General features: G+C 45.4%; 2 protein-coding genes across 3 annotated transcripts in view; one reads left to right on the plus strand and one right to left on the minus strand.

The window, feature by feature from the left end:
* CD3E (CD3 epsilon subunit of T-cell receptor complex) overlaps positions 1-26,724 on the plus strand; it is a 541,795-nt gene that overhangs the window by 63,478 nt on the left and 451,593 nt on the right. The window lies entirely within an intron of this gene.
* The window catches only part of FXYD6 (FXYD domain containing ion transport regulator 6), a 40,466-nt gene that overhangs the window by 2,755 nt on the left and 10,987 nt on the right, over positions 1-26,724 (minus strand). For both annotated transcript variants that reach the window (XM_016919833.4, NM_001243914.1), the window contains 6 exon segments: positions 2,997-3,059; positions 2,268-2,306; positions 2,069-2,143; positions 1,426-1,462; positions 596-645; positions 47-96 (listed from right to left, as the gene is read on the minus strand). In XM_016919833.4, coding sequence (XP_016775322.1) covers positions 68-96; positions 596-645; positions 1,426-1,462; positions 2,069-2,143; positions 2,268-2,306; positions 2,997-3,054 — 288 coding nt within the window. In that variant the 5' untranslated portion in view covers positions 3,055-3,059 and the 3' untranslated portion in view covers positions 47-67.

Below are 26,724 nucleotides of genomic sequence, written 5' to 3' on the forward strand. Positions count from 1 at the left end.
AGACAGTGATGGCGACAGGGGCCAATCCAGGCACTGAGCATCTCACCTTCCACCTGATGGCTGCACTTCAGTTCTCTGCTTTCTGGGGCTCTGTTGCTGGAAAGAAAACCAGAATGGATTATAGTGTATAGACTCCTCACCCCCGTGGGCCACCCCCAACAGCAACCGTGTCTCTGCCTGACTCTGGGGGAGCAAAGAGGTGACGGGCATGGGATTTCGAGTCAGAACCATCTGGGTTCAATCCTGGCCCTGCTACTTGCTGCTTACAGGAACCTGGTAACCTCTCTCAGTCCCTCGGTTACAAAATGGGGACAGTGATGCCTATCTCAGGGCTGTGTGCACATTAAATGATATGGGGTCTGTGCCTGGCACAAGCAGATGCTCTGTAAATAGCAGGTGACACTAGTAGTAGCCTGTTTGGTGGAGTGAGGGGGCAATGCTGCAGAGGCCCTGGAGACCCACTCTCCTGGCACTGCGGGAGCATGTCTGGCTGGCTGTAGCGAGGCCATGCACCTGGCAACAGTCCCTTCCTGAGCCACAGAGGGGTCTCTCTGTTCCCTCTTTTCCACCTGGGCAGGTGGTCACGGACAGTTACCATTGGCGGTGATGAGGTTCTCCACCTGGGCTTCCTCATCTCCTGGGGCCCTGCAGGAGAAAGAGACACACAGCCCCATCAGAGATCTCCAGGGCAGACCCAGAGAGCATCGCTCTGCTCCTCACTGGGGCACAGCTGCCTGCAGTCAGGCTCCTCCCAGTGCCTTGAGGGGCTGGAGCTCACTCTGCTGTGGGATGCATGGGGCAGAGGGAAAGGTCTGGACTGAAGGGTCAGATTCAGAGGGAACTTACAGGCACCCTTCAATGTCAGCCCTCATGGGAAGGGGAGGCTAGGGCCACATGGGGGCTTGGGTGTGTCCTGCCACACGCTTTGGACTTCTGGGGTCCAAGCTACCCTTGGCTATTATAGTAAACTAATGGGGTATGACCTCTATGTGGGAGTAGAAAGAAGGTCCAAGTGTCTATTCAGCTCAAAGAGCCTCATGAACAGGTGACAAGTGGGGACTGTGTCGCAGGTCCTGTAGAGAGGACCTGGGCATCAAGAGAGGCCAGGAAGCCCTCTGCTTCCCTTCTCCCAAGCTCAACTGTCCCAAGGGCCTCCAGAAAAGGTTCCAGTACTTTCTTGTCCACTCCCCGTCCCCCACATAGATCAGAAGAGACAGGATGGGCTGACCTTCAATGTTTTGACCTCTCCTTTGCCCCAGAGTCTACCTGGCAGTCCTCAAACTTCCAGCCCTATGTCCCAACACACACGTTCTGCCTCCGAGACAAGAATCCAAGAGAATGCCCATTTGGGGGTCACACACCAGGGGCCCCTTCCTGTCCCACCTAGTATCACCCCCCCCAAGGCCACTACCATGGCATCCTTACCGGGGCTTCTGATTGAAACTGCACTTGCACCTGCGACCTGAAAAGCAAAGAAACCATCCAAGGTCATGCTCCTGGCTTGGCCACAGCAGGGCCAAGGGTCTGTGCAGGTTGTGGGACTATGTAAATGGCACCCCCTAGACCTGGGCAGTGCACAGTTTGCACAGCCGCACACAGTGGCCCTCGGATGGGGTAGCTTCTTCTGGGGCAAAGGAAATACATTCTATAGCTGGAATGGCTACACCCCCACAGCCCTCTTGATCATGTGAGTAAAGAGGGATCTGTGCAGATCAGGCTCATGTGGGAACAACAAACTCGGAGGCACATCCCTCGCACACTAGGGCAGCACCTGTCTCCTTCCTCCGTGACTGCCCCATTCATGCCCTATAGACACGGCACTGGGAAGCCACCCTGCTCGTTCCTATCTATGCTCATTGTCATATGACATTTTCTTTGTTCCCGCTTCACTGTTTTACTGAGCACTTACTATGTGCCCAGCACTCTACTGGGTCGTGAAGATAACATGGAGGGCAGGCAGCCTCCTTTCCTCTCCAGGAGAGGGACCAACCAGGCTCTCACACTGTCCCCACCTGCTTAGCAGCCTCAGTCATTGCTCTTAACAGAGTGAGCAAAAGAACAAACTTACTTAGGATAAGGAGGATCCCAACCGAGAAGAGGACCACAGCGAACACCAGTCCCCCAATCCTCAGGGTCTGGTAATCTGCCAAAGGAACCAAGGGTGAGAGAGGAAGGGGCCAGGGAGAGGGTGTCTGTTCCCCCCACCCCTCCTGCCAGGCAGGGCTGCATTCCCCCTGACCCCTGCACCCAGGGTTGCCATCGCTCACCATAATGAAAAGGGTCCATTTCCTTCTCCTTTTCAGCTGCTGCAAAAACAAACAGTTGGTCAAGAGAAAGAAAGCTACACAAACTGGTTCCCAAATATCTAACCTTGCCTCACAGACCTCAGTCTCCACAAAGGAATTCCAGAGGAGCAGGGCCCATTAAGCAGAGATGCCTAGAGGTGCACGGTAGGGCGGGCCTGCCAGTTAGGGGGTTAGGGGAACCCTGAGGGCCGAGGTCAGTGAAGGCATCGAACCTCAGTGAGGCTCCGAGTCATGCAACACCCACATTCATTGCCCCTTTGTATTCTTACATCATCCCCAGAAGGCAGGGTCAGTTTTCCTCTTGTGACACACGGAGAAACCGAGACCACGGAAGGACATATGACTTGCACGAGGCCAGCACTTGCTAATATGGTCTAGAGACTGATGTGCAGGTCTGAATCCCAGGGTTCAGGCCACAAGTCCACAGAGGCGCAGTGAGCTTGCGGGGCTTAAAAACTACTCCCTGCCGGACCCTTAGGGGGCGAGGGGGCAGGCTGTGTTGAGGTCTGTGAATAAATAGCTGCCACCTCCACGACTTTCTCTGCTGACTGAAGGGAGAGGCCCCTGACTAGACATGAAGAACCTGAGAGTCCCCCAGCCCTAATGTCCCAAAGGGCCCAGAACCTTCCAGCAGAGAGGGCTGGACAGGGTTGTCATCTTGTCACAGCCAGGTCCCAGAGGCGTACTTACCACTGGCCAGGACCGTGGGGGCCAGCAGGCTGCAGAGGAAGACCAGCACCAACTCCATGGCGTCTGGGGACAGAGGGAGAAAAAAATGATTCTCTGGCTAAGAAGCCTCCATCCGTCAGCTCCAAGCGTCAGCCTGACCAGGGGCCAAGCCAAATCCCCAGCTTTGCTCTGCACTCATGACTTGGTGAGGGTTCAAACAACCTAAGCACAAGCAGTTGACTTTTTTTTTTTTTGAGACAGAGTCTCGCTATCTTGCCCAGGCTAGAGTGCAGTGGCATGATCTCGGCTCACTGCAACCTCCGCCTCCCAGGTTCAAGCGATTCTCCTGCCTCAGCCTCCTGAGTAGCTGGCATTAGAGGTGTGTGCCATCACGCCCGGCTAATTTTTTGTATTTTTAGTAGAGACAGGGTTTCATCATGTTGGCCAGGCTGGTCTCGAACTCTTGACCTCAAGTGGTCCATCTGCCTCAGCCTCCCAAAGGGCTGGGATTATAGGCGTGAGCCACCACCAGTTGACATTTCTTGGACTCTTAGAGAATGCTCTGCATGTATTAATTCAATTGGCACAATTGAGTTAGTACAATTAGCAAGCACTACAACTAACGCAGGCCGAGAACCTGAAGCTTAATGAGGCTGACATGCACCAGAGTGAGTAGCAGGGCCTAGATCCTAACCCAGCATAGTAACTCCTCCACCATGCTGCCTCTGGGACATGACTTTGGTGATCTCATCTGTGTCCATCTCTCCAGGCCACCCTTCTGTGGCCATCTCTAGTTCATTAAGGCCTTCTGTGGCCATCTCTAGTTCATTAAGGCCTTCTGTGGCCATCTCTAGTTCATTCTGACAGCCAATACCCCATCAGAAATGTCTCTTAATATCAGATTAAATGGGGCCAGTAAACCAATGTCCCTCTAGTCTAGCCAGCTGGGTGGGGAGGAGACTTGTGGTTTCCTGGGCCCTGAAGCACTGACAGCCCTCCTTCAGGTACCCCTCACATCCCACCTCAAAAGTCCCCAAGTCAGCTCTTCCCACAGGCTTTGGTTCAGAATCCTCCAGAAAGGTGGTTTGATTCAACAAAAGGAGTTTGAAGGCTGGTTCCATGAGCCTCAGCACCCCAGCCTCTGCTTCCCCAGAGGATGCGGAGGTCTCTGCTCAGGAGCTCATCAGTCCTGGTCTCTGGGTGGATGGCCCCAGGTGGGCTATCCTGGTGGAAGCAGGAGGCAAGGCCAAGAGGTGGCACCCAGGGATAGATTTCAATGGCAGGACACACATCTCACTCCTGGGCTTAAAGGAGCATGGTTAAGAGCCAGAGAGGCTTTTCCTGAACCAGGAAAGCCCAAGGCTGGGTGCTGTTTTCCATGTGGGGTGAAACCGGCAGTGGCCTGAACCCCTGGACATCCGTCCAGTCCAAGACCCTGATTGCCCCCAGCACGGTCACTACCTAACTCCGGCCTTGAGCAAGCAGCCGCCACTGCACTTCACCTCTCGGCCACCAGGGGTCAGAACGACTGCATCCACAGCCACGTCAAGGCCCAAACCTTGATTCAAAAAGCCTTTATCAAAAGGTGGTAATTTGCTTTTAATGCTGTCTCATTTCACACTTGTATTTCCTTTGAATGCTACACTGTATCTTATATGTATAAAAATATATGTAACATACTCATATAATGAGGCATAGTAATAATAGAAACACCCATAAACCAGCAGCTTAAGGAAATGGAGCTTTACAAAGACTGCTGCAGTGACCTCTATTTCCCTCCACCCCATCCCCCTGCCTCTCTCCCAGAGGTGGCCAGTATCCCAAAAATATATATTTTTATTTATTTATTTATTTATTTATTTTGAGACTGAGTCTCCCTCTGTCGCCCAGGCTAGAATGCAATGGTGCGATCTCGGCTCACTGCAACTTCCACCTCCCGGGTTCAAACGATTCTCCTGCTTCTGCCTCCCAAGGAGTTTGGATTACAGGCATGCACCACCACACCCAGCTAATTTTTTGTATTTTTAGTAAAGACAGGGTTTCACCATGTTGGTCAGGCTCAAACTTCTGACCTCAGGTGATCCACCCACCTCGGCCTCCCAGAGCGCTGGAATTACAGGCGTGAGCCACCGCGCCTGGCTGAAAATACGTATTTTTAATCATTCCCTTGCTTTTCTTCTAAAAAGCTGCCAATCAACAGATATAAAATTTCAGTTATGCAAAATGAGTAAGTGCTAGAGATCTGCTGTATAACACTGTACAGCATAATTAACAATATTGAATTGCACACTTCAAGATATGTTAAGAGGGTAGATCTCATAGTAAGTGTTCTTTCCACAATTTAAAATATACAATTCACACATCAGGAAGTTTGCCATCTTAAACTGTACAATTCAGTGCTTTTTAGAACATTTACAAACTTGTGCATTCGTCACCAATCTCGGGTTCCAAGACATTTCATCATCCCAAGAAGAAACTTGTATCCATCGGCAGTCACCCCCGACTCCCCTTCCCTTCAACCCTGAAACCATTCATCTACTTTTTGTCTCAATGGGTTTGCCCACTCTGGACATTTCACATAAATGAAATAATAAAATACATGGACTTCTGTGTCTGGCTTTCAAGTTAGCATAATGTTGTCAGGGTTCATCTACCTTGTAGCATGTATGCATATTTTATTTCTCTTTATGGCTGAATAATATTCCACTGTATGGATATTCACCTTGCTCTGTCTTAAAAATATATTTAACACGTACATATATCTAAATATTATGTTGCTTAGTGTAGCTTTTTTGAACTTTATAATTATGATATCATGTTTATAGTCTTTTGAAACTTGCTTTTTCTGTCCAACATTATGCTTCTGTGGTTCACTGACTTATTACATTTAGCTATAGTGCATTCATTTTCAGTGTGGTGTAATATTCCATTGTGCAGGTAAATGATCATGTATTGCTCTAGTCTCCTGCCAATGGATGTCTGTTTCTTTTTCCCCCTCAATTTTATGCTATTACAAATAGAGTTGTGGACATTTTTGTGCATACTGCTCAGGGCACACATGCAAGAATTTTGAGGAAACAGTTTTTCGATTCTTTGATCACCACTCCCATAAGAAATACATTTTACATTGCAACCCAGCATAACACATATTCATGTAACCAGAAGCAATTATCACAAAATAATACTTACTATGAATGAGATAGTTTATTTTCTATTTTATTCTGTTTCTTTACAAAAAACATTTCCAGGCTCCTTAATGGGTCACACTTGGCAGTTTGAACAGTTATGTTCTAGACATGAGCCTAGGACTGAAGTCATTCATTGGGTTGTATAGTATGCAAACTGTCCACTTCACACAATGATTTAAAATTGTTTCCACAGTGGTCATCTCCATGATAATATCCCACCAGCTGCATATCACTGTCCCCATTACTCTACAACCTGTTGTGGATATTTTCTGTTGTCAGATATTTTCATTTTTGCCAATCTAGAGGTAAAAGATGGCTTTAATGGGATTACACTGTAATAGAGCTGGACTTTTTTCTCCGTGTTTATTTGTCATTCCTGTTTCTTCATCAATGATATGTTTTTCATGCCGTTTGCCCGTTTTCCAAGTGAGTTGACATTATTATTGTTGTTAATTTCTTATTCTGAATACTAAACCTTTGTCATTAAGTATAGCAAATATCTCCTTCCAGTTTGTGGCTTATTTTTTTCACTTTTAAAAATTGTCTTCTGTTGAACAGAATTTCTTAATCCTAACATACTTGAATGCTGTGATTTTTGTGTCTTAAGACATCCTTTCTCACCCTGAGGTCAGAGTTTTCATCTAAAATCCCTAAGGTTTTGTCTTTTACATTTAAATCTATTTGACATCTGAAACTGATGTTTGTGTACGGTGTGAGGTAGGAGTCTAGTTTTACTTTTTCCCATACTGATAACTTGTACTTTAACCTGGTTCCAGGGGCAGACTACCTCCCCTTTTCCTCATGATGGGCTATACCACCTTTGTCACATATCTGATTTCTATTTGGTGTGCATCAGTTTCTGGGCTATCTCTTTGGGTCTATTGGTCAATTTGTCTGTACTGCATTAAAATTACTGTGTTTCAATTATGATAGCTTCATAGTAATCTTGCCACATGGTAAGAGAAGCTCCCATCTTTTTTTCTCCTCTTCCCTCTCCTCCTGTTTCTTCAGGAATGTCTTCATTATTCTTGGTTTTCTGCTCTCAAATTTCAGAATTAGCTTTTCAAATTCATCTAAAACTGTTAGGATTTTCATGGGAACTGCAATGGACCTATCTATAGAACAACCTGGGGAGAAATGACATATTTCTGATCTTGAGTCCCCTGTCTATAAATACATCTTTTGATTTGTTTAGGTCCTTTTCAATAAAGTTCTATAAATGCTTTCATACAGGTGTTGCACATGTTCTGTTAGATTCATTCCTAAGTGCCTTATCATTTTTATTGCTGCTTTCAATGTCACCTTGGGTGTGTTTTCTAATTTTTGCTGGTAGAGAGAAAAGCAACTCATCTTTACATATTGATCTTAAATCCAATAATCTTGTTAAACTCCCAAATTATTTGTAATAACTTACCTAGAAATGCCTTTGGGTTTTCTCTGTAGATATATCATCTTCAAATGATATTGTTCCTTCTTTCTAATTCTCACACTGTTTATTTCTATTTTTTTTTTTAGAAAATTATAGTTTTTATTTTATTTTATTATTTTATTTTATTATTCTTTAAGTTTTAGGGTACATGTGCACAATGTGCAGGTTTGTTACATATGTATACATGTGCCATGTTGGTGTGCTGCACCCATTAACTCGTCATTTAACATTAGGTATATCTCCTAATGCTATCCCTCCCCCCTCCCCCCACCCCACAACAGGCCCCGGTGTGTGATGTTCCCCTTCCTGTGTCCATGTGTTCTCATTGTTCAGTTCCCACCTATGAGTGAGAACATGCAGTGTTTGATTTTTTTGTCCTTATGATAGTTTTCTGAGAATGATGATTTCCAGCTTCATCCATGTCCCTACAAAGGACATGGACTCGTCATTTTTTATGGCTGCATAGTATTCCATGGTGTATATGTGCCACATTTTCTTAATCCAGTCTATCATTGTTGGATATTTGGGTTGGTTCCAAGACTTTGCTATTGTGAATAGTGTGGCAATAAACATACATGTGCATGTGTCTTTGTAGCAGCATGACTTCTAATCCTTTGGGTATATACCCAGTAATGGGATGGCTGGGTCAAATGGTATTTCTAGTTCTAGATTCCTGAGGAATTGCCACACTGACTTCCACAATGGTTGAACTAGTTTACAGTCCCACCAACAGTGTAAAATGTTCCTATTTCTCCACATCCTCTCCAGCACCTGTTGTTTCCTGACTTTTTAATGATCGCCATTCTAACTGGTGTGAGATGGTATGTCGTTGTGGTTATTTCTATTTCTTGTCTTAGTGTACTTGGTAGGAATTCCAGTGAAATGCAGAATAAAAACAATAGCAAACACACACGCACACAACACATGCACACTCACACACAGTGTTACTACTGATTTTAAATAGAGTTTTTCTAATGCTTTGAAAGTTCCCCTCTAATCCTGGTTTCCAAGATGTTTCTGTTTTATGTTAATTATGAACAAGTGTTCTATTTCTATGGTTTTTGTCCTTAAATCTACCAATGAAGTAAATTGTATGTATGGATTATCAAGTGTTAAATCATCCCTGCATTTCTGAAATGAAACCAATGTTGTTGTTTTTTTTTTAATAAACAGATGGATTTGGCTTACTGACATTTTGTTTAGGATTTTTGCATCTATGTGCATGAGTGAGATTGGTCTGCAGTTTTTATTTTATTGTATTAACCTTGCCTGGTTTGGGGATGGCAGTACTGGCCTCACAGAACAAGTGTCCACTCTCCTGCTAGCTCCCTGGAAGAGTTTGCAGAAGATTCGAATAATCTGTTCTTTGAGTGTTTGGTGGAACTAACCTGTAAAATCATCCGGGCTTGGGACTTTCTTTGTGGGAAGATCTTAAATGGCCCATTCAATTAATTAATGGTTATGGCACTCTCCAGATATCTATTTCTTCTTTAATAAATTTAGTGAGTTATAATTTTTAAAGGAATTTTCCCTTTTCTGCTTTCAAATGTTTTGCCATAAAGTTATGCCTGTTTTTTTCATTCCTAATGTTACTTGTGACAACTCCCTTTCTTCTTGGTCAGTTTCACCAGAGGTTTAACGATGCTAATAGTTTTTTTGAAGAAACCAACTCTTGGTTTTATTAATCCTTTTTATTGTATGTTTTAAAATTTTCTTAATTCTGCCCTTAAACAATCTCTGGGTTTCTTCTATTGTTCTTTTTTATGTTTATCTTGTTATGTTGGATACCTAGTTCATTAATATTTAGCTTTTCTTATTTTCCAATATAAGCATTTAAGACTGCAATGTTCCCTCTAAGTGCTTTTAAAGTATAAACAAGAACTAAACAATAATCAATAACCACACTTCAAAGCTTCTGTAAGGGGGTGAAAGTACTCCATCATAGTTGGATTGTTGTTTAGTTCTCAGTATACTTTAAACCTTCTTACAATTTCTTGCTTTACCTATGCATTAAGAAGTGTGTGTTTTAAATATCCAAATATATAGTGATTTTTATTTGCTTTTGTTATTGACTTCTAACTTAAGTGCACCAAGGTCAGAAAACATGGTCTCTATGACGTACAGATGCCTTGAAACGTGTTGAGACTTGCTTTATGACCTAGTACATGGTCAGTTATTAAAAGAATTATATTTCATATGTGCTTGGAAAATTGTGAATTCCTTCATGGTTGGGAAGAAAGTTCTATATGCCTATAAATTAAGATTATCAACTGTGTTTAAATTTCTTTTTTTTTTTTTGACTGTTTATCCTACCAAAAATCAAGATCAGCACTTTAAAATCTACCACTAAGTGGAAGGATTTATAAATGTATCCCCATATTTGAAACCGAGGGGTTAATCTGATCAGGTCTGCCTGCACTGCTTGCTTTTGGTCGCTTGCTTTTTGTTATTATATTTTATTTTTTTTTCCTTTTTCCATGAAGCTGAAGGCCGTGGTAGCTGAAGGCCTCGGTAGCTGAAGGCCTCGCCACTGCATGCTGAAACTTAACCTTCACTGGTTACTTTACAGATAACATTCATAGGTCACCCTGGTAATGGTTACTTCAGTTGTTTTTCAGGAATTTGGGCTAGCTCCTGTCCAGTTCAAACAGGATGAGACCACCCACCCTTCAACTGGGCGTGTGCAAGTGCCCCGAAGGGTAGCCTTTGACATCAGAGGGCTAAAAACTCCACCCTCAGGTCACACTAACGCCACCATTTCCTGTACATATGTCCTGTGGAATGCCACAAACCCTGACTACGCTTGCTCAGAATGAATCGCCATTTCATTTCTCCCCACTGCCAATCACCTTTCCCTATGCCTCAGACCACCCCACTTCCCTTAACAGTAAATATCCCTAAGCCTTATCTTTGGGGAGGCGGATTTGAGAGCCGTTCTCCGGCCTCCTTGCTTGGTGGTCTTCTGAATAAATCTTTTCTCTTTTGCAAAATCTGTGTCACAGTGATTGATTTACTGAGATTTACTGAGTGTGGGCAGAACAGACCTGAAGCTGGCCGATAACATGTCTCTTAGAATATTCTAACAGATAGTTTAAAACTGTTACTGTCCTCTGAGTTGGGTCTTTTAGAATTATGTAGTGATCCTCCCTGTCTTAAATTCTATGTTACTCTCTACCTTTCTGTGTCCTTATGTGTTGTGTGTGCATCTTATAAACAGCAAAGAGATGGATTTTTGAAAAATTCTGTATTGTCAGGCTTTCTGTATTAATTGTCAAATTTACCCCATTTAATTTACTTATTGTGACTATTGATATAGTTGGTCTGCTTTCTGCCATCTGTTTTTTCCCTATAGGAATGTGCTTGTTTCTTTTTCTTTCCTTGCCCTTTCTTTTTTCTGGATTAGTTATTTTTATTTTTATTTTTTGGGGGGCGGTCTCACTATGTTACGTAGGCTGGTCTCGAACTCCTGGGCTCAGGTGATCTGCCTGCCTTGGCCTCCCAAAGTGCTGGGATTACAGGCATGAGCCACTGCCCCTAGCTTAGTGATTTTTTTTTCTTATTCCTTTTCTCCCTCTACTGGTTTAGAAATTATAGAAACTATTTTAATCTTTTAGTGGTCATCTTTGTAATTTTTCCATGTGTATTCAATGTAAAAAAGACTAAAAAAATTCAGAGTTAATACTTATAATAGTTATTAGGCAGAATACCCTCCTTGAAAATACAAAAATCCAAATCATCCCCTTCCTGATACATATGCTATTATTGGAGAATATTTCAGTTCTTTTTAAAATTCTATAAAATAGATACTAATATTTGTACTTCATGAAAACTATGTTTGTTTGGATTCACCCATGTGCGTAGTAGCCAGCCTGCAAGACAGCTCCCAGTATCTCCTAGTATTCAGATCCTTGTACAGTCCCCTCCCACACTGCACCAGGGTTGCTCTGTATGACCAGTAAAATATGGCAGAAGTAATGGTACGTCACTTTCAATATGAGGTTATAAAAAGCAACACAGCCTCTTGTGTGCTCTCTCTCTCTCTCTCCCTCCCTCTCGGATTGCTTGTTCTGAGTCAAGCTAGCTGCCATGTCTTAAGGATATTCAGGCACCCCTGTGGAGAGGCCCATGTGGTGGCCTCACTCCAAAAGCCTGCTAAGAAATACAGCCTGCCATGAACCACATAAGTGAGCTTGGAAACAGATCTTCCGGCTTCATGAAAGACCTTGAGCCAGAACCACCCACTGAAGATTCTCCCTGATTCCGTACCCTCAGAAACTGTGTGAAATATCAACCGTTTGCTGTTTTAGGCTGCCGAGTTTGGAAGTAATTTGCTATGCAGCAATAGATAATGAATTTACAACATATGTACTGATTTGTTCACCATTGTTTTTGAACGTTAGTCATCCTTCATGCCATTTTCTCTATTCCTAAAGAACATCTTTCAAAATTTTCTTTAATGAAGATCTGTTTGTTAGAAACTCTGTTTCTGTTTATTTGGAAATGTTTTCATTTCACCTTTGTTGCAAGAGACCCTACGGCGATCCCCAGTCATTCCAGCCTTCTAGTGTTCAATGCTTTGAGTAATCTCTTTCCTTTGAATACTGGCAGGAGCTGCAACATACTTTTAACCAACAGAATGTGGCAAAAGTGGCAAAAGGACAGCTCTCAGATGATGGTGTTATATCATATAAGACTCAATCTTGCAGGCTGGAGCTCGAGAATTTTCTCCCTTGCTGGCTTGAAAAAGCAAGCTGCTATGTCATGAGACAGGCTACGGAGAGAAGCACAGGATAAGGAATTGTGGGAAGCCTCTAGCAGCTGACAGCTGCCCCTGGCCAGAAGCCAGCAAGAAGATGGGAACCTCAGTTCTTCTGCCACAAGGAGATGAATACTGCCAGCAACCTGAGGGAGTCTGGAGACAGATCTTTCCCCAGTCAATTCTCTTATCAGACCACAACCTTAGCCAGCACCTAGACTGTAGCTCGGTATGATGCTGAAGCAGAAAATTCAGCTAAGCTGTGCCAGACCTCTGACCTAAAGAAACCATTACATAATAAACATGTGTTGCTTTAAGCTGCTGGGTCTGTGATCATTTGTTATGCAGCAATAGAAAACTAATACAATCCTATCCTTGAAAGGTAGTTTGGCTATGTACACAATTCTAGGCTGATAATTATTTTTGCTCTGCACTTTTAAGATGTTATTCCACTGCTATCTGGCTTCCATGATTGCTGTTGAGAAGTCTGCTGCTTATATCATCATTCCTTTATAGATGTCCTATCTTTCTTCTCTGCCTCCTTTTATTTTCTTCTTTTTGTGTTTGCTGTTGTGGGTTTCATCACAAGTCTGAAACACAACATAGAACTGATTGTTGTGAGTTTCATCAGACTTGAAAGTCCTTTACCTATAGTTTCATCCTTTTCATCGTTATGAAAAATTCTTATCTCTTCAAATATGGCCTCTCCTCCATTCTCCCCACTTTTCTTTCTGAGACTGTGACTAGAAGCAGGTTAGACATCCTCATTCTATTCTCCATATCACTTAACTGCTCTTTCATATTTTCCACTTCCTTGTTTCTCTATGCTACATTCCAGGTAATTATTTCATATTTGTTTTCCATTTTCTGACTTCCTTTTTAACTGTATTTATTTGCTGCTTAACCCACTCATTTACTTTTGTGTTTCAATGGTCATATTATTAATTTCTAAAGGTTCTATCTGGTTCTTTTTGACATTGCCCGGTCATTTGTGTTAGTCTTTGTTGTTCACTCATTTTGTGTTCTCATCTCTTATTCTTTCAACATTTCTTACATTTATTTTATATTGTGTATCTGATAATTCCAAACTCTTAAATCCTTGGGGGTCAAAATCTACTTTTTGTTTCTGTGCCTCTCAATCACAGTGACTTGTTTTTTCCTGTGTTTGGTAATATATTCGATTGTGAGCTCATATTTGCTAGATTTTAATCTGTGGGAAATTGGCAGTCCTAAAATGGGACACTTTCTTTCAGAGAGCATTTGCTTTGCTTTTTCATGGAGGCTGGGGGCAGCAGATACCAACCTGAGATCACTTTAGCCCCTCTCAAGGGTTCTTGGCTTCATGCAGGTAGTCTCAGGTTTGGCTTCCCAACCTTGCTGGGCTCAATGCTGATTAGCCTACAGAATGCAGTAATGTCAACGAGGGTTCATTCTAAGAGTAACTATGGCTTAAGTTCTGGCTAAGCTTCACATACTCCAGTGCTAGTTTTTGTTTTGTTTTGTTTTGTTTTGCTTTGTTTTGTTTTGTTTGAGATAGAGTCTCACTGTGTCACTCAGGCTGGAGTATAGTGGCACAATCTCAGCTCATTGCAACCTCCGCCTCCTGAGTGATCCTCCTGCCTCAGCCTCCCTAGTAGCTGGAACTACAAGCATGCACCACCATGCCCAGCTAATTTTTGTATTTTTAGTAGAGACAGGGTTTCACCATGTTGGCCAGGCTGGGTCTCGAACTCCTGACCTCAAGTGATCCTTCTGGCTCGGCCTCCTTAAGTGTTGGGATTTCAGGCATGAGCCACCATGCCTGGCCCAGTTATCTCATGGGGTTTTTGTTTTGTTTTGTCTTTTTGGTAGTGTTTGGTGTGGGGAGAGTAATGGTGACTTAAGATTGGATGATTTTCATTCCTTCTTTAAACCAAGCTGTGTAATAGTAAACCTGGGATTAATTATTTTAAAGTGGAAAGTCCCCTTATGATTCAGGCAGTCATACAGTCCTAAAATATCTTCAATCAAAGTATGAAATAAGGTAAGTTTTGAGCATCTGCTACCTGTAAAACACCTCCCTCCCTCCCTCTCTCCTTCTCTCTTTCTTTCTCCAGTTTACTGCTTCTTCCTAGCTCAAGTCCCATCTCCAAATTACACCTGCTCCTTGCTTAGCCAGTGAGGAGGGAGACTGGAGTCAAGATGTGGAAGGTAGATGAAACAACACATTAAGGCCTTCAAATCTTAGGGGCCATGGTGTGAATATTGGATGTGAGGAGAGAGAGGGAAGGACAAATGGACCACGCTTCCCACAGTGGCCTCTTGACCAGCTCTAGCCGGAAGAGGGAGTGCAGTGTTGGCAATAGGGCTCTTCCTGCCCCCTGGGAATAGGGAAAGCACATGTCAATGGCTCTGGGCCACCAGAGACAATGGGCAGCAGTTCAGGTTGCTGCTGTGCCTTCCCTTCAAACCCCAACAATCACCTCCATTGATGCTCAGGTTCAAATCCATTACACAAGCAAACACTGAACTCCTAGAAAGGGCCATACTATTCTGGGTTCTGCAAAGGATAAGTAGGTGAACAAGATACAGCCTTAGCTACCAAGGAGAAGTAGGATTTGGTGGCAAAGGGCTCTGATCCATCAGCAAATATGACGAGAACTTCCCAACAGGTACAGACGCCATGCAACAATAGTCCAGAAAGACAGAGAGAAGGGGAGCAGAGAGCTCAACAGGGAGCTAGGGAAGTTTCTGTGGAGGAGCTGACATTCCAGCTGAACCTTAAGAGCAGGGTAGGATTTTGATAGACAGGTGGAGGGAAAGAGTAGAGGAAAGGCATTCCGGTAGAGAAGACAGCATGAGCAAAAGCAGTGAGAGGGGAAACAGAGAGTAGGAATAACAAATGGGATTCAGTTCAAGTTCAAGTTCAAGATCAGTTCAAGATGAGCCTTAAGGCATTTCATTCAGTAGTAGCTGTCCAAAGTGGCTTCCCCAAATGAGGTCCAACAGGAGATGGACTTCATCCACCAGTAATGTCTGCTTAGCCTAGGAGGGAGCTGTGACAGCAACCTACCAAATAGCTGCCATTTCTAGTGTAAGATATCTTCCAAAACAGTGAACAACCCAGTTGGACTAAAGCATGATGGGGTGGGTGGTGAGAACTCAGATAAGATGGTTGGAATCAGATTGCAGAGGCTCTTGAGTGCCAAGCTAAAGAGTTAAGACCTGCCTTTGTATTCTAAAGAAAACATTTCTGATCAAGTTACAGTGTGAAAAGAAATACTGTCACAAATTTGAAAAGTGACCAATTCTCTACTCCTGCAAGCTGCTGTCCCAGCCTGGGCTACATCAACCACACCTCATCATGGGCCCCTCGGTGTGGCAGGAGGGGGGAGGAGGGGGGCCTAAACCCATTTTTAAAAATCTCATCGGTGGTACGTTGGCGCTGCCCCTGAGTCGAGTGGCCAAGTACATACACAGAACTTTTGAAGGGCCACAGAATGCCTTTGTCTCACTGCTGCACCCAGCTTGGCTTCCCTTCCGTCTCATATACCACCCCTCTGCACCTCCCACCCTCCCAGTGACCACACATTGCTTTCTCCCTCCTTCCAGAGAGGAAGCTGGGCTGCTGGAGGCTGGCTGGGGTGGGGAGGGTAAGAGGCTGGGTGGTGAAAAATCTCAGTTCCGGGCGAGAGATTCTAAGGAGTAGATGGAAGACAGGAAGGAGGAGTCACTGGGGGAAGGAGATCCAAGGCTGAAGTGAGTGGAGAGGGCACAGGAACAGGGCATGCACCGCCACATGTGCACTGGGCCCTGGACCTTTGCCTGGGGGCCTGAGGACCTGGCTCGCCAGCACAGGGGGCCTGAGAAATCATCACTGCTGGAGTGGGGGACTCCCTGGCTGCTTCACTCTCTTGCTCCCCAACTCTTCCCCTCTAGACCATTTGGACTACTCTCCCCATCTGGAGAATGGAACCAATCACACGTTGCTGCCTCCTCTAGGGTGTATTATGAGAACGAATTCTGTTTCCACTCATTTTTCCTCTCCTTTCTGTGCTCTCATTTATCTCCATATTGGCAAGCAGCTGAGGTTTTGGGTGGAAGCAGCACTTCCATGTTAATTTTCCTCTCTGATCCTCCTGCTTGGTTGCTGGCTGCATGTGCGGGAGAAAGCAATCAGAAGAGTTTCTCCGGCAATTATCTTCCCATACTGAGTCACATAATTTCACTTAATTGCTGGGTAAAAACTGCTCAGAAAGAGAAGCCACTAGTTGATGATATAGCAACATGCTCTATTATTTTTGATTCCACGCAGCAGTGAGGTAGATCAGAATACCCAGTTCCATTGTGAAAATAACTCAGAAACAACCTCCCTTGAAAATGCAGAGGCTCCAAATTACAGTGAAACTTCATTATCTCATCCTCATCCCTCCCTCCCCCTGCTCCCGAAGCTTCACTCGCCTCCCCTGGCATCCCACCTGCTTGCCTTCCTGCAGGCTCAGCCCACGGATGACAAGCCCTGAGGGGTCACCGGGCCTGGGTCTTAGCAGGATGCCCTGCTAAGAAAGATGAGGTCTCACTTCATACAGAACGTCCCGGAATGGGGCCTTTTATGAGGCGGCAGAATGCCTGGGCCCCACAGTTTAGTCTAAATGGTTACCATAGACTAGTATTATATGCAAAGGGATATGATTTAGCCTATGACGTATCTAGATCTTTGCAACCAAGAAGTCTATTAAAAAAAGATTCGACTGTGTATATATTGAGTATAACCAAGATGTGAGGTCTACCAGATGGAGTTAGCATCACAGAATTCATCACAGTTGGTTACAGTGATTGGGCTCCTGCTTTTTATTTGTGAAAATTGGGGCCCAAAGAGAGATGAGGTACCTGATTCATCCAGTTATTTAGGGGCAGGGCAGGGCTCAGAACATGCATTTCCCACTCTTGACTGCTGTTTTGATGTGCTGGGATTGGGAGGTGGGCAGAACAGGGCTGGCAGAGCAGTGGCCAGGAGGAACAGAGGGAAGGAAGGCTGAGCAATGCCAAAGGGAAGTGGGGAAGCCCGGCTGGAGCCAGGGAAGAGGGCGAGGCCCTGCAGAAATGGGGTGGCCAGGGACATGAGAGGGCAGGAGGGAAGCCACTGCCACTGATAGCCTCCTTGGATTGGAGATGGGAGGTGACAGTGCTGGCTTCAGGGAAGGCGAGGGATGGAATCATGTCTAGAATGGGTCTTCTGGAGGCATGGGGCCCAAATGCTCACTCTCTCACACAGGGGAGTAAACACATGATGAGAACAGGTCTTTCCCATGATCCCTAGGTGATGTGGTGAGTTTAGTGCAGGTGGCTATTGCTGCAGCATGGATCTGTGTTGTGTAAGGTTAGACTAAGAATGAAAACAGGGAAGTCACAGACAAACTGGTCAGATGTATTGGGAAAGAAGTGGATTTTTTTTTTTTTTTTTTTTTTGAGAAGGAGTCTCGCTCTGTAGCCCAGGCTGGAGTGCAGTGGCGCGATCTTGGCTCACTGCAACCTCTGCTGCCGGGTTCAAGCGATTCTCCTGTCTCAGCCTCCTGAGTAGCTGGGATTACAGGCACGTGCCACCATGCCCAGCTAATTTTTGTATTTTTAGTAGAGACGGAGTTTCACCATGTTGGCCAAGATGGTCTCGATCTCTTGACCTCGTGAGCCGCCCACCTCAACCTCCCAAAGTGCTGGAATTACAGGCATGAGCCACCACACCCGGCCCAGGTGGAATATTTATATTCCTAAGACCTTAGCAAGTCTTACTGTCTGGGAGGAAAATAGGGGGAGAGTGGTCTGATCTATTCGTGCTAAGCAAGACCTCCTGGAGACAAAGGACTGGCCCCGAAGACTTTTTAAGGCCTCCTTAGCCCTCTGTTTCCATGAAAGGGCCATGCCTGCACAATATCAGCCTTACCATCAGTTCTCTATTCTCCATGCTCATGAACGGGACCTGGGGGAGTGGTCAGTGTAAACCAGCAGAGAATGCCCAAACCCTGGCCTTGGCTTTGGAATGTGTTTTATTTTTATGGGAATTAAGCCTCATAATGCTTTCAGACAAAAGATAAAGAATCCCAGAGAGGCCTCAGTACTGGAGAGGCTGGATGTTCTTCTCCTTGATCTTCCTTGGCACCCCACCCCAGCCCCACTCCAGCGTCCCCCTGCTTCCCATCCATGCTGGAGCATCCTGGTGCCCTTGGCATCCAACCAAAGTACCTCCCCACTCACACACAGCTGCGTTTTTCCTCTCCAAACTGTCCCTCCTTTTTCTGCTTCCCATCTCAGATGCTTTGGCTGAAGTTCTCTTGCAGGATTAAAAGGAAAATGAAGGACAAAAGGACAGTCGTCATCCACTTGGGGGATGTATGTCGAGCAGAGCTCCAGGGGGGCTTTCCCAGGGTCCCTCCTGGCTGAGCCCGGCACCCCTCACTCCCTCTCCATGTCAGGGCTGCTTTCTCCTCTCACCTTGGGTCCCATGTGACCACCAGCTTGGAAACAGGGGTAAGGACCACACTCAGCCTCACACCCCCAACTTTGTGCCCTAAACACTCTCCTGTCAAAGTTCCCAAGCCACAGGGACCCAGAGTCATGGCCCAGGTTCATCCTCTGTTTTTGTAAAACGGAGAGTTGATTCTGCTTCATTTTCTTTTTTCTTTCTTTCTTTCTTTTTCTTTCTTTCTTTCTCTCTCTCTCCTTCCCTCCCTCCCTCGCTCCCTCCTTTCTTTCTTTCTTTCTTTCTTTCTTTCTTTTCTTTTCTTTTCTTTTTTAGACGGTCTCACTCTGTCACCAGGCTGGAGTGTGCAGTGGTGCGATCTTGGCTCACTGCAACCTCCTCCTCCCAGGCTCAAGCGATTCTCCTGCCTCAGCCTCCCGAGTAGCTGGGACTACAGGTGCGAACCACCACACCCAGCTAAGTTTTGTATTTTTAGTAGAGATGGGGTTTCGCCATATTGGCCAGGGTGGTCTCCAACTCCTGACCTCCGGTGATCTGCCCAACTCAGCCTCCCAAAGTGCTGGGATTACAGATGTGAGCCACCACTCCCAGCCGATTCTGTGTCATTTTCAACCCCTTCTGGGAGGCTGCTCAAAAGTCCATTTGCTTATGTGGCTATGAGATACATCTCCTGCCTCCTAGACACTGTGCAAGACCCCCGCCCCAAGCCAGTGTGTCCCGACCGCAGGTCCAGCCACACCCAGTTTGGCAGGACACTGTGGAGCCACTGGTGGGCAAATGTGAATCCCCTGAGGAGGGAGGTCCGGGGTTGGAGATCTTTATGCCTTTACAAAGCACACCCCTGACTCACACTGCACACTTCCCAGACAGCGGCCTTGAACCAGAAGGCTGGACACAGAGGTCAGCCTGCATCATAGGAGCCCTTCTATGGATGCCACAGAAGAAACTAAGAGGAATTAAAAATTCTGAGATGAAAACCCACACTTGAGGCCCAGTCTGGGGGTCTGTATTTGATACAAGAGGTAATAATTATAATCACGACAAATGATACAGGCCAGGCACTATTCTTAGTGCTTTAAATACTTATTCTCACTTAATCCTTAAACATAACCCGATGGTAACACTGATAATGTGCACCTGTGGCCCTTTCATGAAATCCAAGAACTAAGGAGGCCTTAAAAAGCCTTCAGATCCAGTCCCTTGTCTCCAAAAGCTCTTGCTTAGCACAAATAAATCAAACTGTCCTCCCCCTATTTTCCTTCCAAACAGTAAGACTTGCTAAGGTCTTAGGAATATAAAGATCCCACCTCTCTCCCAGTACATCTGACCAGTCTGTCTGTGATAATTTTTAGTCCGGAGCTTCCCTGTTTTCATCCTTAGTCTGGTCGTACGCTACTCAGATCCACGCTACAGCAATAGCCACCTGCACCAAGCTCACCTTACTGCACAGCTGGGGTCATGGGAGAGGCCTATTCTCATCACCTGCTTGCTCCCCTGTGTGAGTGAGGAGTTGGGCTCCATGTCTGCCGAAGGCCTTTTGTTATCGTCAAAAGCATTTTACAGGGAAAGAAACTGAGGTAGGGAAAGAGAGGTGCCCTGGAGAATAAGTGCAGGATTCTGGACTTCAGCCTTGCTCTGTCTGCCTGGCTGTTGGTGGAGGGCAGGGAGTCTTCCTGCTATGAGTAGGTTTCCTTCAATCGCAGAGCCAGCCCCAAACTCCAGCCCTTGGGCCCCACCTCACAGGGAGGGATCACATCCATTTGGGGGCAAAGAGCCATGAGGGGCCACCTGCACTGTGGCTCTTTGAAGGGCCCACCTTTTCTAGGTAGCTGCCACCCTGTTTTCTCATTCCCATCCCAGTCCAGCAGGCTGAGGCAGCGAGACACAGGTACCTGAGAGAGCTCTGCACAGAGAGCCACAATGCAGGGGCTCCCGCATCTGGATGAACATTTACCAAGCTTCCAGCATCTCTAGCTTCATACATATTCGCGCGCTAGAGAGACAGCAGAATGTACAATCCTGCCAGCTCACCCCTGAGAAAGCATTGATACTCACTTGTTGGACAGAGAGCTGTTTACTCGGGTGGGGGATTTTTAAAAACAGGCTACAGAACCCTGCAGCTGATTAGGCCGAGGGTGAGAGCATGGGGTGCGGGCAGCGCAGAATCAGTGCAGAATCTGCCACTCCGTTCCCTTGTCCACTTTCCAAGGCTATGATCAAGGTCAAGTGAGATAATACATGTGAAGGTTCTTTGTAAACTGTAAAACACCCTGATAACAACATGTAACATTCGTAAGGTGCTCATGCCATACCAAGTGTTGTTCTAAATAGTTATATAACTCATTCTACCCTTACAATAGTCCTAAGAAGCAGCTATTATTACGATCATTCCCTTTACACAGACGGGCAGACTGAGGTGAGAAAGATTAAGTAAGCTGCCCAAAATTCCAGAGCTAGAAAGTAGCAGAGCCTAGATTCAATCCCAAGCAACCTGGCTCCAGGGTCCTTGCTCTGAGCACTCAGCTCTCCCTCCTCTCTGCCACTCAGTGGCTCTGTGGCCTCGGGAGCGTTACTTGGCTTCTCAGAGTCTTGGCTTCTGCAACTGCAAGATGGGCCTAACAGCATGCATCTTGGGATCAGTGAGGGTCAGATGAGGTGGTCTTTGTGCCCACATCAGTCCCCTCTTCTGTGAATGACATCCCCTTTTGGAAGGGAGCCTGCTCTGCCCCCACTCCAACCCTGCTGGTCTATGGGAGCCTGCCAATCTCCCTGTAGCTAAAAGACATGGTAGGAAAGACCTCAGCATCCTGCTGGATGGAAGGAGGAGGAGTCTGTTGGGGGAGAAGTCGGCCAATAGCTGACAGGTACAGAGCTGGCAGGGAAGAGAGGCAGGGAGGAGGGGCCCAGAGAGCTTCCTAGCTGTGCCTCAGGCTCCTGTGTTCCCACACCAGAGGGCCCCACCCTTCCCGAGTCTGGCTCTGTAAACTGATACCCCTGCTTCAACTAAATTGCTGTCATTTGCAATGAAAAGAGACGGCCTGTGGACGGAACTGAGTACAGCCTGGCGAATAGTAACTGCTGGTGAAGCATCACCTGTTAGCATCATTACTGTATCACTGCCCAACTCTGTCCTTGGCTTCCTCCTTCATTTCTACCTTTTCCAGGAAAACGGAAAGATAAACAGAGATAGGGGCTAGGGAGAGGGCCCAGTTACTTCCTCCCCCTTCCCTTCCTTTCAACATTGTCCTCCAACCACTGGAAGGCTCCAGGGTCCTCGTGTGGTCACAGGATGTGGAGGGTCCTCGTGAGGTCACAGGGTGTGGAGGGGCCTCGGCCCACAGCTGACACTGGCTCCCAGCCACTGCCTTTTCCTGCCTCAAGACAAACATCCTATGTCATCCAGAGCTGCAGACATGTGGCCCAGGGAGGACACATCTGGCTGGGACAGCTAAAGCAAGGGACACATCTTCCCAGGCCCAAACTGAGGGCACCCCCACGAGAGACACAGAAGCAAGACAGACAGAGGACATGAGGCAGCAGGAGAGGAGAGAAAACCCGGAGGAGGAGAAACTGAAAAGGCGATGCCCCAGAGGAAGTGGGAGAGGCAGGCAAAGGAAAGAGAAAGAAAGAGGCTTCAAGACTGGAGAGGCTGGCCCAGGGGCCAAGTCCCTGCAGAAACTGAGCTGGAAAATGGGAAGGAGGGACACAGGTGGTGAAGCCGGGAGAGGTGGAGGCTGCTGAGAGAAGAGAATTGGCTTTGGAGGAAGCATCAAGCAAGCCCTCACGTTATCCTCCTCCTTCTGAGGCCTCGGCTGCCCTGGGTGCCTCCACCATGCCCTGCGTGCCCCACTCACACAGATGCACCTAAAAGCAGAGACAGGAAAATGCACCAGGGCAGGGTCTGAGAAGGAAAAGTCAACAGACAGCTGCTATTCCTGGGAGAAAACATCTCACGCCCTTCCCTGGCTACAGGGCCGCTGCCCGGAAGACACAGTGTCTCTGCTGGAAAGAGACCAGGAGCTGCGGCTATCCCAGACTGAGGCCCAGCCCACAAGGTCCTCAGCCACCTCCTCTGGTCACCATGCCCAATCTTCTTCCTTCACCAAGGTCATTCAAGGAGAAGCCACTGCCTCCCACAAAGGGCCCCTTCAGGGTATCTCTCTAGAAGGGTTGGGCCCTGAGACACACAGGCAGGGCCAAATGGACTTCTGCAAAACCAAGGTGCTGTTCCTAAGATGGCCCTGTTCCTCCCTCCTCCTTGGGTTGAGGAGGTCACGGCAAGATGTATCAAGATAGGAACTCTTGTCCCTCAGCCCTGCGCCCTTCAGTGTATCTGTGACTGTCAAAAGAGAAAGGGGAGCTGCTGTGTCTTACATGTTGCATATTCCTGTTCCCTGCCCACATTGGTCAAAGGGGATGATGATGATGATGATGATGTGATGATGTTATACACCAGTCATTTATGAGACACCTTATTCACCAGATAACATTACAAGCATTAGCTCAAAGAAACATCACAACTCCATGGGATGTTGGTTATTACTGCCATTTTACAGATTAGAAAAGGAGAGGCTCAGGCTTATGCTATTGCCCAAGGCCCAACAGCTAACAAAAGCATACCTGGAACTGTCACTAATTCTGCTGGTGCCATGCACCTTCGACTCTTTCTTGCTGCCTCCCTGGCACATGTGGAAATGGGCAGGAACTAAGGGAAATAAAATTGGAGGCCCCAATTTATTCCTGGAATGCAAACATGTTTCAACATATGAAAATCAAGCAATATAATATACCACATTAGCAAAACGGAGGGAAAAAAAACCACACGATCATCTCAATTGATGCAGAAAAAGCATTTGACATCAACATCCTCCCATGAGGAAAACATTCAACAAATTAGGAATAGAAGGAAACTACCTCAACATAATACCAGCCATAAGTTAAAAAAAAAAAAAAACCCACAGCAAACATCACACTCAATGGTCAAAGACTTAACGCTTTTCCTCTAACATCAGGAAAAAGGCAAGGATATCCACTTTCACCATTTCTGTTTAACACAGTATTGGAAGTCCTAGCCAGAGCAATTATGCAAAATAAATAAGTAAAAGGCATCCAAATTGGAAAGGAAGAAGTAAAATGATCTCTGTTCACAGATGGTATCATCTTATACACAGAAAACCCTAAAGATCACACATAAAAACTGTAAGAACTAATAAATTCTGCAATGTAGCAGGACATAAGGTCAACACACAAAAAACAATTGCATTTCTATACATTAACAATAAAAAATCTGAAGAGGAAACTAAAAAACAACTCCATATCATAATATCAAAAAGAATAAAATATTTAGAAATTAACCAAGAAGACAAGAAACTCATGCAATAGAAACATTTCTCAAAGAAATTAAAGAAGATGTAAATAAACAGAAAAAATAGTCCATGTGTGTAGATTGAAAGACCTAACATTTTTAAGATATTAATACTATCCAAAATGATCTATAGATTTAATGCAATCCCTATCAAAATCCCAATGAATTTTTTGGTAGAAATAGAAAAATCTATGCTAAAATTCATATGGAATCCCAAGGGACCCTGGATAGCCAAAAAAATCCTGAAAAAGAACAAAGCTGAAGGACTCAAGCTTCCTGATTTCAAATTCTACTACAAGGCTACAGTATCAAAACAGTGTGTGACATAAGAACAGACATATATACACCAATAGAGTAGGATAAAGTCCAGAAATAACCCTCACATATGTGGTCAAAAGATTTTTGACTTGGGTGCCAAGACCATTCAATGGGGAAAAGACAGTCTTTTCAACAAGTAAGTGCCAGGAAAACCAGATGTACACATGCAAAAGAATAAAGGTAGACCCTTACTTAACACCACACACAAAATTTAACCTAACTGGATCCATGAGCTACACGTAAAACCTAAAACTTAAAACTCTTAGAAAAAAACACAGCAAAAGCTTTATGACATTGGATACGGCAATGGTTTCTTGAATAGGACAACAAAGGCACAGGCAACAAAAGAAAAAAATAGACAAATTGGACTTTTTTTTTTTTTGAGACGGAGTCTCACCCTGTCGCCCAGGCTGGAGTGCAACGGCTCAATCTCGGCTGACTACAACCTCCACCTCCGGGGTTCAAGCAATTCTCCTGCCTCCGCTTCCCGAGTAGCTGGGATTACAGGCGCCTGCTACCACACCCAGCTCATTTTTGTATTTTTAGTAGAGACAGGGTTTCTCCATGTGGGTCAGGCTGGTCTCGAACTCCTGACCTCGTGATCCGCCGGCCTCGGCCTCCCAAAGTGCTGGGATTACAGACATGAGTCACCGCATCTGGCCGAAAAATTGGACTTTATAAAAATGTAAAAATGTGCATCAAAAGACACAATCAACAGATCAAAAATACCACAGAATGGAAGGAAATATTTTCAAATCATACATCTGATAAGGAATTAATAGAGACCTCCTAAAACTCAACAACAAAAAAAAGCAAACAATCCAATTCAAAAATGAGCAAATAACTTGAACTAACATTTCTCCAAAGAAGATATACAAATGGCCAATAAGCACATGGAAAGATGCTCAACCTCAATAATAATTAGGAAAATGCAAATCAAAACTACAATGAGTACCACCTCATATCCATTAGGATAGCTGCTATAAAAAAAAGAAAGAAAATAACAAGTGTTGGTGAGGATGTGGAGAAATTGGAACCACTGTGCACTGTTGCTAGGAATGTAAAATGCACAGCTGCCATGGAAAACAGTAGAGTGGTTCCTTAAAGTATTAAAAATAGAATTCCCATATGATCCAGCAATTCCACCTCTGGATATATACCCAAAAGAATTGGAAGTAGAACCTTGAGGAGATATTTGTAAACCCATGTTCATAGCAGCATTATTCACAATAGCTAAAACACAGAAGCAACCCAGGTGTTCATCAGTGGATTAATGGATAAGCAAAATGTGGTGTATACACATAAAGGAATACTATCCAACCTTAAAAAGGAAGGAAATTCCAACACATGGATGAATCTTGTGCCCAGCAGCTGTGAGATGGACAGAGGCTGAGGAGGAACATAAGAGTGCCTGTGGTGAGGTTGAGCATCCTGGCCAGGCACGGTGGGTCATGCCTGTAATCCCAGCACTTTGGGAGACCAAAGCGGGTGGATCACCTGAGGTCAAGAGTTCGAGACCAGTCTGGCCAACACGGCGAAACTCCATCTCTACTAAAATACAAAAAAATTAGCCGGGCGTGGTGGTGCGCGCCTGTAGTTCCAGCTACCCAGGAGGCTGAGGCAGGAGAATTGCTTGAACCCAGGTAGTGGAGGTTGCAGTGAGATCGTGCCATTGCACTCCAGCCTGGGCGACAGAACAAGACTCCATCTCAAAAAAAACAAAAAAGAGTGCCTGTGGTGAGGCTGAGCATCTTTCCATGTCCTTACTGGTTCCAGCTACAACATGGATGAACCTTGAGGACGTGATGCTAAGTGAAATAAGCCAGTCACAGAAGGACAAGTACCATATGATTCCACTCATATGAGGCACGTAGAGTAGTCAAAATCAGAGACAAAAAGGAGAATGGTGGTTGCCAGGGGCTCCGGGAAGGGGGAAATGGGGAGTGAGTGTTTAATGGGTATGGAGTTTCAGTTTCACAAGATGATGGGAGTTCTGGAGACGGATGGTGGTGATCGTTCCACAACAATATGGATATACTTACCTCGCCGCTGAAATGTACACTTAAAGATCATAGTACATTTTATGTTATGTGTATTTTGCCATACTAAAAAAAACTGGGGGGAAAATGGGTATAGGTGACGGGAAAAAACATGTTGACCCTAACTCGTGACCAAGCTGGGCTCACCTGATGAGGGTGTTCTTACCCAGGCCAGGGAAGAATAACCCAAAATATAG

This window comes from Pan troglodytes, chromosome 9 (genome assembly GCF_028858775.2).
Source record: "Pan troglodytes isolate AG18354 chromosome 9, NHGRI_mPanTro3-v2.0_pri, whole genome shotgun sequence".
NCBI classification, from domain to species: domain Eukaryota; kingdom Metazoa; phylum Chordata; class Mammalia; order Primates; family Hominidae; genus Pan; species Pan troglodytes.